General features: G+C 39.7%; 1 protein-coding gene across 2 annotated transcripts in view; it reads right to left on the bottom strand.

Moving 5' to 3' along the window:
- fat2 (FAT atypical cadherin 2) overlaps nucleotides 1–16,524 on the bottom strand; it is a 104,934-nt gene that overhangs the window by 82,827 nt on the left and 5,583 nt on the right. For both annotated transcript variants that reach the window (XM_056383333.1, XM_056383331.1), the window contains exons 2-3: nucleotides 5,831–9,097; nucleotides 3,904–4,215 (exon numbers count right to left, since the gene is read on the bottom strand). In XM_056383333.1, the coding sequence (XP_056239308.1) occupies nucleotides 3,904–4,215; nucleotides 5,831–9,068 (3,550 nt within the window). In that variant the 5' untranslated portion in view covers nucleotides 9,069–9,097. The remainder of the gene's footprint in view (nucleotides 1–3,903; nucleotides 4,216–5,830; nucleotides 9,098–16,524) is intronic.

Below are 16,524 nucleotides of genomic sequence, written 5' to 3' on the forward strand. Positions count from 1 at the left end.
TTGAACTAATCTAGCCAAGCTGCCAACACTGGGTCTTTAGAAGTCCTTCATTATCACACAACTATCTGATCTGATCAGAGATCTGGGATGGGAAAACACTCAGCCTCATTTGTCGGAATTACTCACAATGATATCTGATCGCTGCAGCCATTCTGAACAGACACACTGTCTCAAGGTGCATTCAGAAGCAAACAGCAAGTTTTTGTTATGTTTCAAACATCCATGGAGAGATGCACGCAGGGTGATATAAAATGACTTGCTTGATATGGACCACAATGACCCATCGACTTCAGTTAAAAACATCAAAGTGAGAGAACTATTTCTATTTTGTCAACTGACAACAACAAAAATGTTTAAAGGATAATGCTGGTGTTATTCAGTGTTTTTCTTATTGTCAACATATCGCATTAATACAATGTATTAGTCCGTCTCTCAACACTTTATGACTATCCTAACTTGCTAGCTTATACATTTATAGTCATTTTTATCAAACGCTATTCATACAGGAGGAAAACAGGAGGAAGGCATTTGCTGGGGACTATTTTCAGCGGCAGATACATTGTTGGTTTTGATCTTTTCAGTGTATTTACTGACAATATGAAAAATATGGAATATCACCAGACTTAATCTTTCATGATAACCAGCTCTCCGTTTGTTCAGTATTGCTCCACGACATATCAGTCTGGGGATCTTAGAGTCTGTGCAGTGATTTGAGGAATTTGATCTTGAAAATGCTAATGAATTGGGAACATTCCTGGCTTGCCTGGCCTTGCCAACAACCAACATAACACATCATTGAACTTACATAACCAAAGACACACCAAATTTCGGTCATTTTGGTAATTTGGCACACCCTTGTTCCCTGCACAAACCTGTTATCAGGGTCAGACAACAACTTGTTTAAAGCAACAACAGCTCGAAAAAAAAAACTCAGAACGGACTAGATTTCATTCAGTTTTCCTTTCTGTCACTCAGCAAATATCCTTCCCTCCTGAGACTTACTTCAAGTAATTCCTCTAGGTTGAATCAGACTGACTATGCTGCAGTATGAAGTAAATACTCGCTTCAGGAGAGTAAAAAGCTTCGACAGAAACCTTCATACAGTCATGAGTCATCTTCATCCTGTCGAGGCATGAGAGGTTTCTACACCAGTCACCCTGTACATTAGTAATAGTGGGTGCATTTGTGAAAATAAGACAAGGTGGATCATGTTCGAAAGAGCTGGTTTCAACAGAACATTTGTGCAAAAAAACACAATATCCTTCCTTGACATGGACTTATTTGACCAGTGAATGTTGATATCAAGTTTTTTTTTCTAATCTTAAGTGTCTGCTGATTTTCTGTAGTAGTTGCTATAGTTTTTCAGCGTATCCTCTGAATGCCTTTCCTGCCTACTACATGGCCTAAAGTATGTGGACACTTTAAACTATTTACTAAAACATTACACTCACGTTTGGCTGTTGAACATCTAATTTGAAAACCGTGGGCATTAATCTGCTGCTATAACAGCCCCCACTCTTCAACCAGATTTTGGGACCTGGCTGCAGGACCTTGTTCTGAATTCAGCCACAAGAGCATCACTGAGGTCCAACAGTGATGTTGATTTTTAAGGCGTGAGCTCATTCCAGTTCATCTTAAAGGTGTTGGATGGGGTTCGGGTCAGGGCTCTGTAAAGGCAAGTCAAATTCTTCTACACTTAACTAGGAGATCCATTTCTTTAGGTGTTGTCATGTTGAAACAGGAAAGGGACACGAACAGACTTTTTCCAAAAAGTTGGACATTCACTGTTGCCTAAAATATTATTTTATGCTGTATGATTTCCCTTCATTAGACCAACTATGAAAAACAGCCTCAGAGCAAAAGTGCACAAATATGTGGATGCGGGTATCCACATGACTTTGTCCATATAGTGTCTTCGTGGAGCTTGCATGTGGTTTAAGTCGCATTTCATGTAATTTCAACCTAATTTTACAAGAAACAATCTAGTTTAAATCAGTTTACTTTAGTTTTCAGTTTTATTGTGTATTTTGTAATTTGTACTCTTTCTTTTGTGAAAGAAGTTCAATTATTACCTGACATTTATCTGTGGTTAGTGAGGTCTTTTTTTCTTCTGCCAGTTCTGTGTTGTTTTAATTGTCCCATGCAAACCCATGTAAGTGAAGAATTAAGTAAAAAGTTCAGTAGTTTTTTGGGTTTTTTTTTTTTTTTTTTTTTTTTACAAGAATTTAGGTCATATACATTCAAAAGACCTCAGTCTTCAGATGAGACTTGCCATTAGGAAATCCTCAGACTGTAAAAAGTAAACACAGACACAATATCCCTTTTCATCCTGGGCTTGTATGCATGAGTAAATGAATATCAAATACACCTGCTTTGGTACAAAAAAACTTGTTTTAATGTGACACTCTCCAGCTGTTTCAACACCTCCTGTCCTGCCTGCCTTTGTGTGACGTCTCAGTATTAAAACAATTTGCCCTCCCTCTCTGTAATCCCTCAGTATACTGGCCTTAGGGCGTGGGCAAACACTAGACCAACCTGGAGATTATAAGAGGAGGACAGGGCTTGTAGCAGCATGTAGCGCTCATTTGATTGAACATCAAAGTCTGTTGGAGGTGACTCAGTTGCAACTGTCAAAGATGAGCATGCAAATACCTGAGGGGGTTACTGGCATCTTTCTCTCCTTTCTTTTTCCTGCTGTTTTAGATTTTTAACTCCACATCCATCAGGAAACGGATGAGTGAGTTTGTGAGTGACCTCTTCAGAAGTTTCTCATTATGAAGTTTTATTTTCAGCTCTGCGCTCTCTGTGACCTGCCGGGGTTCTGCATCACTTGCTCTACTCAGACTTGCAACAGTGCATTAGGAAATATCAACCATTTTTCAACCTCTTCCCTTGTGAGAAATAACGCACTGTTAGGTTTTACAGCTGCAGTAATAGCCCTGAATCAAAATGTAAATCTGCCACAGGGACACGGCAACATATAGAGACATGTCAAAGCTATTTGTGAAAGACAAAGCAAAGAGCTGCTCCAGATGTCTTATATTCACAAAGGGAGTTTGAATCAAAATGTAAATCAATCAGAGGGGAGCATGTTGCCTGTATTTCTGTCCAAACTGCTCGTGAAACGGGAGGATGTCACTGTGACGGCTGATTAAATTACATCCTGTATCCCAGAGTTAATGTATATGTCCCTGTCCGTATGTTAGCTCAATAAAATCTTCATTTACATGATTCAGGGCTGAGCTGAATATGTCAACATCTATAGGTGGAGGTGAAGCTGCTTAGATGATTTCATTTCAAAATGTAATCTAAATTATTATGCTATTAATCGGGAATAGGCAAGTTACCTGTTGATCATCATGCAATGTCTTTTTTGCAGTGCAGGCTTTATTAATTATCCTATATAATATTAGATTTTTTAACTGGCGAGCAGGCTTACATTCAGAGTTTGATGAGTAGGGGATGAGCATCAGGCAAAATGAGAGTAATTTTGCATTATATATCACCTTGCTGTTCTGTATAAAAGGTACAAGGAATGGGGGGGCGTTGTTGTTCTGCCTTTATGCTGGCAGTGGAGGTAGTCGGATCCATGTCTGCGTAAAATGGAGAGCTGGCAAGACAGGACCATTGGCGGGACAGGAAGCTAAAGCTGTTGTGTTACCAGTCATGCCTCTGATTCAAGAATGCCGGCATGCTATCTAAAAATCATACAATGGGGCGGCATTATACCATTGTTTAGTTCAGTGTAAACAAGCAAAGGCGTAATAGTGGAAAGTATGTGCATTAGCTGTTTTACAATGAAAAGCCTTGTGCTGTAATGGCAACACTGCAAATTTGTAGATTCCTATGTTTAATGAAACTACTTTGTAGCAGTAACGTTTATGCTCATTCACTCTCAATTACCTGTTTTGGGATCAACGTCAAAATACGTCCGGTGAGATTCCAGCATCTGGAAGGAAAGCTTCCCCTCAGAAGATGTGTCTACATCTGTGGCCGACACCTGGACGACAGATTTGACCATGTCCACGTTCTCTTGGACGGACGCGAAATATACCGGCTGGGAAAGTTCTGGAGCATTGTCGTTAATGTCCAGGACCTCCAAGAAGACGTGAGTCCAGGAGATCAGAGGTTCAGTCCCCAGGTCGGTGGCATAGACAGAAAGCCAGTAGTGAGGCATCGTCTCACGGTCCAACGTCTCTGTTGTACGAATCACACCTGAGACACATGAAAGCGTGGGGAAACAGATAGAACATTGATTTTACTTATGAACAGCACAGCAGTATTCACTTGTTTCAAACTTGTTGTTGTGGCTCTGGAATTAATTACTTATCATATTCTTTATATTTAATAACTGTAACCACCCTGGAGGAAATATCAATCACTTTGGCTGTCATCAAGCTTCAAGTGCCTGTTTGCATAATAAAAAGTCTGGATTGGTGCCCAAAAGTGGGTTGGGACATATTTAACATTCTCTGCTTATCTACCTGGGAGATATTTCTGTTGCCAAAACTTACACAAGTTCTTATGGTATACACAAAGCAGGCTACCACAATGTAATTGTGGTAAAAACAAGGGAAATCGACTTTTCTTCACATTTGCCTTCAGAAACAGTTTAAATATGGATACCCTGAAGGAGAGCTCAAAAACCAGCAACACAGGAAAAGGGATATATTTCAGCACGGTTTCATTTTGACAGAGAACTCTACTTGCCCTGATTATATCTTTAGCTTTAAGTGCAGCAGCAGGATAATGGAATTTGACATGATATGCAGAGAGGTCGCAAGGTGTCCTCTGCAAAGGATATGCTAATGGTAAAACAGACAAACCACCTTAACTACCCCAGAGGAAATACCATGTCATACAACCATGCACGTGTCTCATTTTAGGAAACCTACATGAGAAAATTTATTGCTGTGAAGATCTTCTATGACAGTATGGTGTAGGCATGTCATTGTATTGATATACCCGAGTCTGAGCTGTGACTTAACTAGAGGTGAATAATGCTGCCATTTATTCAAAATCTGCACTATTATTTAAACACAAGAAAACATTAAAGCCATGTAGGGATTGAAAGATCCCTCTTAACCTTGCAAACAGCCGGGGGATTCATTCAAAAGCTGTCTCTAGTATAAAATTATGGCTCTTGAAATGTCCGTTTTGTCTTCCATTCAACATTCTATCCTGCGGTAAGATTCTTTTATCAACCGCTGTTTCCAAAGTCAAGTATTAACCTTAATCTCAACGTGCATGCCAACATGGATGAGAGGTCTTTATATTCTTAGAAAAATGGAAATCGAATATCTAAATTTCAAAGCTCAAGAACAGCTACTAATGGACCCTATGAGGCACAATAGATGGTTTGAATTAGTTTGTCTAGTACTCCAGCTGGTGCTTTCATAACATGCATGCTCATAGGTCACCCTAACCTGCTGATTATTGGTAAAGTAGGCTACTCCTGTTGTATTTAACATTGTAAAATTCTGTAAAATGGGGAACTGTGTTGAATGAATAATCACAATACTACTACATCTGAGAAGCAATTTATACCATAAATTATTAATAAAGTAAAGGCTCTTTTTCTACTTTTTAAAATGCAGCTGCATTACAGCAACATGACAACAAATCTGAGTCTTTTATTAGCTTGTATCCACTTCTATGAGCTCTACTGGTCACTCAATTCAGGCAGATTGAGTCAGGCATTTCAATAATATAGATAGTATCAGGCTAAACAGGATGATTTTGATTTAATCTGGACAAATTACATGTTTGAATTTGGTCATATCCCTCCCACCCACTACTATTAAAATATAGTAAAAACACAGTTTATTACCTGTTTCCTCATCGATGGTGAAAACTCCGAGACCAGAGCCTTCATGGATGAGGTACCTGACGACTCCATCTCTGCCCAGATCTTTATCTGCAGCTGTAAGTGTTACCACAGATGTCCCCACTGCTGCATCCTCCATCACTCTGGCTTCATACACAAACTCTGAGAACACTGGCCTATAGAGGTTCTCATTGACATCCAGAACTTGAATCTCCACAAAGCAGGAGGATGAGAGGGAGCGAGGGAGGCCATGGTCGACGGCCCGGACTGTGAGGTTGTAAAATGGCCGCCTCTCAAAGTCCAAGTCCCTCTCAAGGGTCAGGGCACCCGTGGAGGAGTCGACGTGGAAGATCCCGCTCTCTGTGTTCTTGAGGTTGTAAGTGACAAGGCCTCCGCTGCCCAGATCTAAGTCGACGCTCTCCACCCAGACAAGAAGGGTACCCACAGGGACATCTTCTGGAACTTTTATTTTGTAAACTTTGGGTACAAATTTGGGTGGGTTGTCATTTATGTCTTGCAAAACAACCACAAGGTCAATCATGGAGAACAACTGCGGGCTCACTCTGGCCTGGTCTCTGGCTTCAATCTGGAGGTCATGCCTGGGTGAGGTTTCTCGATCCAAATGACGCGTCACAATGACCTCGCCAGTCAATTCATCAATTCTGAACATGTCAGTAGACGTCATTAGGGAATATTGAACATTACCACTTGTCTCTGCATCCAGATCAATTGCACGAGCTGTAAAAATAATAGAGTCAACTTCTGTGTTTTCAGGCACCCGTATCACATATCTGGGCTGATCAAAAACAGGAGGGCTGTCATTGACGTCCATGATGTTCACTGCGATGAATTTCCATGCAGATGTTTGTGGTGTTCCCAAGTCATAAACAGTGATGTTTAAAATGTAGAACTCCTTACTCTCTCTGTCAAGTGGGCAAACTAACTGAAGGTCACCAGAAAAAGTGTCAATGGAGAAACAGCCATCTTCATTCCCGCTTGATATGGCATAGACCAGCTTACTGTTAAACCCAGTGTCATTGTCTGTTGCTTTGAACTGAAGTATGGTGGAATTCAATGGATGGTCCTCAATGAGGTCAATTGAACTGGGAATGCTAAGGTCAAACTTGGGAGAGTGTCGGTTGGTGATGTGTATATCAGAGAACGTGTCTTCCTCTTGACTGGTTAAAATAGGTTTGATTGACTCAATCAGTTTATCCGTTAGCTCTTTGAAAACGCCCGTCTCCTGGCAGCGAAGCGTTACTTCGTCACCTCTGTTAGTGACAGTTATCCTGACAACTGAGGCATCCGAGTGATGCTTCCCATCCGTGGCTACAACTCTCAAAGTGAACGAACCCGCTCGCAGGGGAATTGGTTGCTTAAGGGTGATGGCTCCTGACAATGAGTCAATACCAAACACTTGGAGCTCATTCCCTGACTCAATGACATACTTCAGCTGCTGCAGCTCATCTAAATCAATGGCTGACAGCTCGCAGATTGTGTGCCCCACAGGTAAGTCTTGAGGTACAGTTGTATTGCAGCCCACCCTCTCAAATAGAGGGATGTTATCGTTGATGTTGTTAAGGGTTATCGTCACGGGACATTCGCTGACCTGACTGAAGGGGCTACCGCTGTCCGAAGCCCAAACTCTCAGGTGGTACCGCCTTTTCATCAGCTCGTAGTCCAGGTGTTCGGAGGTTGAGATGACACCTGTAAAGGGGTCTATTGTAAAAGGTAAGGGGCCTGAGTTGGCAATAGCATACGTCACAAAGCCATTTTTGCCTTTATCTTTGTCTGTGGCTGCTACTTTTAAAACACTGCTGCCAACAGGGGTGTTTTCGTCCACTGTGGCCTGATATGAAGTCTGGCTGAACTGTGGGCTGTTGTCATTTTCATCTGTTATCTCAACCACTATGTGAGTCTCTGCTTCACCATGATTGGCCAATACATCAAACTCATATCGATCCTTTCTCTCATAATCAAATTTTTCAGTTGTTATGATAATCCCTGTTTTGGGATTTATCTTGAAATTGGAGCTTTCTGGATTATTCTTGATACTAAAGGTAACATTATAAGGTACTGCGGTGACAGAAACCTTCAGTACATGAGTTTTAGGAGGTGAAAACTCACTCAGTGTGACAATGTAGGTGTCTTCCAAAAATGCCAATGGGCTGTAATGATAGGCCGGAATGTGGATTTGTGCAATTGGAGAGACTAAATTTGGGGCGCTCCTGTCTTTAGCTTGAAGGGACAGATTCAGCCCAAAAGGAGTTTGAGACCAGATAATCCTCTTTGTAGAGATCACTTGGAAGTCACTGCCCTGCACACCTAAGGGGATTATTTCAAAACACTTGTGAGGATCCCCTTCAACAATATTAAGGGATTCCACAGACTTAACTCCTGCTTCCACGTGGACATTGATAGTTATTTTGCCATCTGTAGAGACTGTGGGTTTGGGGGAAGTTGTGATAACTGGAGACCCCATAGACATCTTTTGTACATTTACTGTGACTCTGGCAACATTACCGAATTTCTGCACACCAGATATCTTCTTTGTCCTGTCTTCAGCTAAAACAGTGAGGTCATATCTCTCCGACCGGGTGTGATTGAGCTTTTTGATGAGGCTGACTGTGCCTGTGAAAGGGTCAACAACAAAAGGATGAGCTCTGCTGGTGAAAGAGTAATAAAATTCAGCATTGCTGCCAATGTCGGCATCTGTAGCGCTAACCCTGACCACACTTGACGTAAGTGGAGTATCCTCCCTGATGCCCACATTGTATGAGGCAGGATAGAAAAGAGGCTTTAAGTCATTGGTGTCAAGCACCTGGACAAACACCTTTGTCTTCACCTGGAAGTCAAAGATGCTTTCGGTTGCCTCCACAGTGAGAGTGTAAGTGTCTCTGACCTCCCTGTTAAGGAGAGCTGAGTTACCGCTGCGTGTTTTGATCCTGAGGAAGCAGAAATCCCCAACTTTGACTGACTCTGCTTGGAAAAGGCCATCATCGTCACCTGAGACAACATTATATGTGATTTCCCAGAACAGATCTGTCACTTCAATACCCATCTTCAGTGGTGTCTCAACGTACGTCCGCGGGGCCGAGTTTTCGTTGATGGTGGCGTTGTAGAGATGGTGTGTGAACCTCAGCGGCGAGCTGTCCTTTCCTTTTCCCATGATTCCCTGACATCTCGCCACATGCAGGAGCACTGCTGCTAAAGTGAGGAGGGTTGTTCCTGAAGCTGCCATCTTTAATACCTACATGAACATCCACAGACCTGTGAAAATAAAGAAAGAGAGATATACATTTGATCCTTTATTGGAAAAAAAACTTCTGTCCTTGAGTTTCCTTGAGTAAACAGTCTTGTCTATGTGCAGAAAAACACGTAACACAGAGATAAATCATGTACCTACACTGTTTTGTAAATAGACCAATCATTTCCCCCGAGCTCCAGCTCTACAAAGAATACAAAATGGACACAGAATACACAATGACACAACAGCAAAGGGAAGTCTGTGGCAAGGTATCTGACTCTTGTCTCAACATGCCTTCACCAGAAAAAAAGGCAAAAGTTAAGCAACACATTGTTTCAGCGACAGAAAGTTGCCTCTGAGCCCTTTCAGACAGGTGGCAGCCTAAACCCTTCCCCATAATTATTCCTTTAGTGGCCAAATACAAGCAACAAGTGCTCATCAAATGTTTTACTTCTAAGCCTGTGTCATTGCACAGCTATGAGGAGGGATTTGTTGTTTGATGACTTGGTATCATGCTGATGATAGTAAGAGGTTCAGTCCTGATCTGAGTATAAACAGTTGCATGTGTACTATATGTCTGAGCTGGTATTTGCTGTATGTGCATTAAATATCCTTGGAGGCATGAGCCATCAAATTGCAGCTTTCATAATCAACAAAGGATAAGAATCCCACACAGATGGAATTGTAATATGTCTTTTACAAGGGAGACCTGACCAAAAGTGCACAATAAATTGTTATAAAATAAACACAGAGACCAATTTAGATCACAAGCTAAAGCTGAAGCCGCATGGATGAAAACCAAAGCCTTGATTATTTAAAACATTTAAACTGCTCATAAAACATTTCTTGAAATTTAAATAGCATTTAAATATCTAATTAGCTGGCAGCTTTTCCTTAAAATTAGATTTTCTTAGAGAACATTATAAACATGCATAAAATAAGATGAATCAGTGGACTAAACCTGGATGATGTGACTTTAAATCATGCAAAAACTCATATCAGAGTAAAATCTATTTGAGTTTTTCTGTCGACTACAAATGCTATACCCACTAAGTGGAATTTTAATACATTTTTCTGGTTTAATCTCACTTTCGTTTTCTTTCAGAGATGACTCAATGGTTTTATGACATTCCCACAAACTTTCATTGAACCTAATCTACATTTTAATCCATGTTTGTCATACTTCATTGTTGTAGCTACATGGTAAAGTACATGGAGGCTCAAACGTTTCAACTATCAGAAATGAAATGACAAAGTACATGAAATTCTATATAATCACTGTCTCCACTTAAGTACATGAGGAGGACTGAAAAAACAGAACATAAAAAATTGCACAAAATTTCACCAAGTTCAATTTAAGCCGGTTAAGACCTTTTTAATACGACAGTATATGTGAATGTATGTATGATGGAAAACCAGTAGGGAAGATGTCGACATATTTTAGCGGTTTCCAACAGTATATAAAAAAAAGTTATTATAAGTTATCATTAATGCAAGGATGGATTAATAAACTAAAATAATTCATTTTAGAGCTGTAACGATTAGTTGGATAATCAATTAGCCATGTTTTGGAAACTATTTGGTAATTGATTAATCTTTTCAGTAATTTTTCAGCAAAAAATATCAAACATTCTCTGGTTTTAGCTACAAATTGTAAAGATTTGCTGCTTTTTCTGTTTTGGACTGATGGATCGACCTCAAGTGAAAAAAAACAGCATGCAAGAGAAAATTGTAAATTGTAATTTTGTAAGTGAAATTGAAGATATTTTATACATTCAAGCTCCTTTTTTGCAATTCATTTGTTTTTGTTTTTTGAGGAAACTAAATGAAAGACAGTCTCAGATTTAACACATGCTTCAAGGTGCATCATTTGCATGGGTATTTCACGCTCTTCAACTGAAACCACACAAACCCAAATGTGCACAACAAAAATGGAAATACATGAGGTAACGTTGAGCCCAGCTGATGCACGGCCAAACCATGCCAGCTTGAATTTCGCTACAACTGACAGCAGAGAGAACTGGAGGGCAGAACACTTTGCCCTTCACTGCCTCTCTGACAGCCCATCCACAGCTAAAAGCAATCAGCATAGAACAATCTGCAGGGCAGAAATACCGTTCCCTGAGATCAGAGTTGAAAAGATGTGTCACATTCCCCCCCCTCCTTTCGCTCCGCTGCAAAAATAAGGTTGTTCAGATGGTATTATGAAAGAAAATCTAAACCATTTAACCCCATTGTTAGTCCATAAACAGTCCTGGTGTCTAGTTAAATGCAAACGTACAAAGAGGCAAGACAAAAGATGTCTTCATATTGTGCCACAAAGTTATGAATACCAGTGTCATACATTGTCTGATGATTTATATGGGTTTATGAAACAGATCTCCCCAGGTATACGATGTACTGAACATTCAGGTCTCCGTCTCCAGGTTTACTGGCGCTGGAGGTTTCACTGGAGGGTGACAGGTATGTGGGGTTTTATCTCCACTCACTTGGTGACAGATAATCAGATTACAATGGCCAGGCCCACTGTTTGGGTTCTGGAGAGAATTAGGGCATCTTGTGATCTTTCCAGATTTTTCTATCTTTCACATCACCGAGGCCGGATTAAAATAGGTTTAAGCATGATATAGTCTATGGGCCTATTTTAGGTCCAAGACATTTCATATGAGGTACTAAAATATGAATAAAATAATCCATACAGTGCAGGTCTCACTGAATAAATGCTTGCAACATTGAAATAGTTACATTATCTGGCAATGTGTCTGGCTCCTATTTTATAATATGTGCATATACGGTCCATCAAATTTCACAGGACTCACTCTCAAGGATATGGATCTACAGGATTGGCATAATGAGGTATAAAGTAATCCTCAGTGTAATAATTACAGGTTTAAGAGGGACTTTGTCTTTGAATAACACTTTAACATGCTCATCCCTGTAGACAGAACAAATCTGGCTCAAGCAGGAATTAGCACTGCAATCCAGGTTTTTCATAAAGGGTCAGTGCACCCAAATTAAAAAACATATTTTTCTTGGCACATCAGCAAACAAAATAGAACTTGCTGCACAGCTGGTTCGTCGCTAGGCGTCAGCGCAGAAATCCTTCTGTGGTTTGGGTGAAATTAAACTCAATCTTCTTAAACATTGAAATACAGGAGTATACCAAAATACTGTTGGTTTAAAAGAGGCCAGCAGTTTTAATTATTTCAGCTTTTACTCTGAGAAATAATGTGTCTTGCTGTAATTTCTGTAGATAGTGGTTCTTACAGAAAAAGGCACCGTGGGAGTCGTAGTTAATCTATTTACTCGTGTTTTTATGCCCGCAGACTTGTACCTTTGAGTTTTTCCATTAAAGAATTTGATATTTTATCACTCAGTTGTTTATCTGTTTTACTGATGACCCACTCAGTCCATCCAAGCCTTGAGGAGCTCCAACTGTCATTCACCTCACACCTACATCTTTTGTAGAAAGTGAACAAGGACTTTTACATGGAAAAACAGGAGGAGGATGATACAAAGCTAATACACGATTTTAAAAACTAAAACTATTTTATCAGATTCATTAGAAGTAAAATGATCTGTTCTCAGGTAAAAGCAATGTAGAAATGAGTCACATAATAAGTTTGTATAATATGGCAATATGACTTGATTCTGATACAATTTTAACCCAAATACCTGTTTCACATTTACTCTGTTAGAAAAAGAAGCTTTATGTCAAGATGTAAGTTGTACACCAAACCTGTTACTGATAAATCTGTAACAAGCATTAAATGTTCTGTATATGTGGATCAGCCATAAAAAATGTAAGTAAATAACCTGAAAACATTTGTCTTATTGGAAGAAATCACAGGTGACCCCAAACTTTTTGTAATTTGTTAAAGATACAGAGGATTGAACACAATCTAACAGCATCATAAGTCAAAGGAGAAATACTCTGTAAATATTTACTCCCGTAGTGTTTCCTGTGAGGCCGTGATAAAGGTAAATCAGTGGCTTAAATCTTCAGTGAGCGAGTAGAGGAGGCTGATTAAAGTTAGAGATGAGGATGGATTACACTCTGATTGAAAACACAGAAATATAATGAATTCCATTTCAATATAATGACCGCTGTGCCAGACATGTAATGAATCCCACAAATCAGCATTACCTGCCTCAACATCAGACTCGTTAATACTCATGGTGCACACACGCAGGTACTTGTTGTGGAAGCGCGCCTTTGTGTTGCACTCTGGACTTGTGCTACATTTAAAATAAAAGTAAGAGCGATTGATTTTCTTTTCCAAATTGTGAAAAAGCTGAGTTTCTACCAAGTCAGACAGTGTTTGGCGAAAAGCTTTTAGTGACTGCTCCAAACAGACTTGTCACTCAGTTTGTCAGTAAACTCGACTGAACCTGAAATTGAGACTGAAAGAAAAAAATTTATGTTTTCATCCAAACATCCAATGCTGCAGGGCAGAAACCTCAGGCCATGACTGCTGCTACGGAGGTCAGCTCTGACATGCTCACACACAACTTCACAATCACACCTGCATGATCTCACACTCACAGTCACACACGCAGTGTGCTCCAGGTAGCAACCTGCAGCCACATGTTAAGCTCCAGCTTCCTGGATCACATTTCACCACCGCCCCTATGGCTCCCAGTACAGACAGAGAACACTATCTGCAGCTTTTTTTTCATTCCTCGTCACTACACCTCTGTCTGTCAGGGTGAAGCTGACTGGGTCGTCACTCTCTGTTGGAAGCTTGACAGTGTTGAAATCGACTGAAGACCCACAAAGTTTTAAACACAACTCAGGGAGGGTTTTCTGTTTACCAGCACTCTGCTACAAAATGAAGACATGCAATAGCTGCTGCTCATCACCTCTCCATGGAGCATTTCCAGCTCCAAAAGCGAGTCAATCCCCAAAGACTCCCGTGTTAAAATGCCCAACTTTACAGCAGAAATAAACATGTTTACAGCCTGCTACAAAAAATGGTTTTGGTCTCTATAGCTAATTTCCAACTTCTGTACGGTGGGTGAATTTTTATATAATAGAGAAGTTTTAAAGTTTCTTATAAGATTTGCTTGCTCTTCCCTCTGTCAAATACGTAATTTAAATATCCTCCTGTTGTTTTTCAGTTGCAACAAATATTAACTTGGTCAATTATGATACATATTTGTCCATAAGGATGAGATGAACCAAAAGAATGAACTTAATTAATCATCGGTCAACAATGTGTCCATTCTTGGTCTTATCATTTTTCACAATGACTTATCCACTTACTCATAGCACACATCCATTTCCTGTATGATGACTTTTGCAACACAGACAAGTTGGATCATGGATCCATATAGCTGCCAATCTGGCTTTGTAAACCCAGGGGTGTTTTATAATAGGAGGGCAGGGAGCAGCACACAGCAGGCCCTGCCAGGCCCAGTGGCATACAGGTAATTATCTCCATATGTTTGTACAAAGGTGCTCCACCAGTAAATTGTGGTACAGGACTAATGGTAGAGCGTGGTCTTGTCAGGGAATTAAAGGATTTTAAGATTTTCCCTTTGTCGCTGAAAACTATACGCCATTATTTCTCCTCCTGCTCCTTCTCCAACTGCATTCATCCCATCAACCTGCTTCCTGGTTTTTGTTCAGAAATTTTAGCCCCATTCTTAAAAAGAAAGGAGAGAAGAGAGCAGTGCTGGGATTCAGCTGAAATATAATATCCAAGTAATCACATCTGTAGTCTGTGATACCAGTGAGCACATCAAAGTGCTGGTCTGAATGTGGGAGTTTAAAAGGAATCACTAAAAACCATAAGGACTGAAGAACATTTCCGTAAATGAAAATACAGCTTCAATGAAGTGTTAAAAAGCTTTTTTAATACTACACATCTTTGCAGTAACTTGAGTGGAAGACATTAGTTGTGCCCTGTTCACCTCTCCATACCTACACTGCATCCTACTTGGTAACACATTATCTTAACTGGTATATTTAACATTTATGAGTAGTATATAAAGAACTCATAAATGCTTTCTGACACATTGTGTTCATTACTTGTCATTTTTAGTTTAGTTCATTTTTATTTGTACAATTAACAAGATAGTTTATAATATTATGATACATTATTTACTTGTATTAAATAATTATGTATTATAATTATATTTATTATTGAACAATGGATTTGTAAATACTTTACACTTTGCATTACAACCAGCCAAACTCCACCTACTGATGAAGGCCATAAGATGCACCTGAAAGCTCTTTCTGAAACTATTACTTCTAAGATCAAGAATGACCATTCAAGCGCAACATGTCTTCACGAGTTAAACTTTTTAATATTACAGCTGTTATTCTGTATCCTGTGTTATCAGTCGTTCATTAACCATTTACACAAATACATGTCATTGTGGTCGCTTACAACAACATTATAGGATGTAAAAAACAATAGTAAACAATGTATTAAGTGTTTATATCATGCCTGTAAATGCTAAATGGGGGGGGGGTTAAGTTAAATTGTTGCCCCTTCTTCGTGACGGTGCAAACATGTTTTCCTCCACATGCAACTAAACTTACTTTCAGACACTCTCTCATTTGCATAATCAACTAGTTCAAAATCCTGCCTACCCATTAAAAAAAAAAAACAACATCCATAGCTTGTACCTTGGTTCAATCTAACACGGTAATGAGTTTGTGCTGCAGCATTAAGCCATGATGGATGGGGAGGCTTCACCCGCTGTCAGTCTATTAAGTGTTTACTCTTGTATTATGGTGAAAAAAAAAACACCAGAGAATTGTTGACAACAAAGCACGAGTGATGTCTCGCTCCTCCTTTAAGATTTACTGAGTGAAATAACCTGAAAATGTCAAATTTGACAATTAAGTGCTACAACGTGGAGTCACAGCAGCTGGTCCCATTCAGATAAAAGGTTATTTCTGAAGGCACTTGGTGAGACGTGCGGGTCTTTAACATTTCAAGCCTGGTTTAAGTTTTCAGGTGTCTGGGAAAGTGTTCAGCAGCAGATCAGAGGGCCATAGCAGGTTGTAGAAAACTAAATTGGTAAAATAGCAAATTAAGACGGTTACAGTTTCTGAATGTTAAGGAAAAGGTTAAGTATAAATGTGACCTTTTAATTTAAGTCATCACAGCTATCATTATAGTCAGGAATTGATAATTAAAAACAAGCTTTTGTCAGACAAAGACCCTGATGACTTACAGCTTAAATCAGTTTCATATGACATACAGTTTGTATGAATTGGCCTCAAGGCTTCACTCTAATCCCCACTAATCCCTATATTAGCTGCAAGGTTTCAGTAAATTGTCAGAAGTTATTTGAATCGCCTGCTGTCTGTACAACATCTTCTGTTGTCCTCAGCACAATGTGAAGTCTTGATATCCTGATGTCATTTTTTTCTCCCATACACATCCCCTGTGGGATACAATATGATGATGCCAGACAACACACTGCAACA

The sequence above is a fragment of the Seriola aureovittata genome, chromosome 8 (assembly GCF_021018895.1).
Source record: "Seriola aureovittata isolate HTS-2021-v1 ecotype China chromosome 8, ASM2101889v1, whole genome shotgun sequence".
Lineage (NCBI taxonomy): Eukaryota > Metazoa > Chordata > Actinopteri > Carangiformes > Carangidae > Seriola > Seriola aureovittata.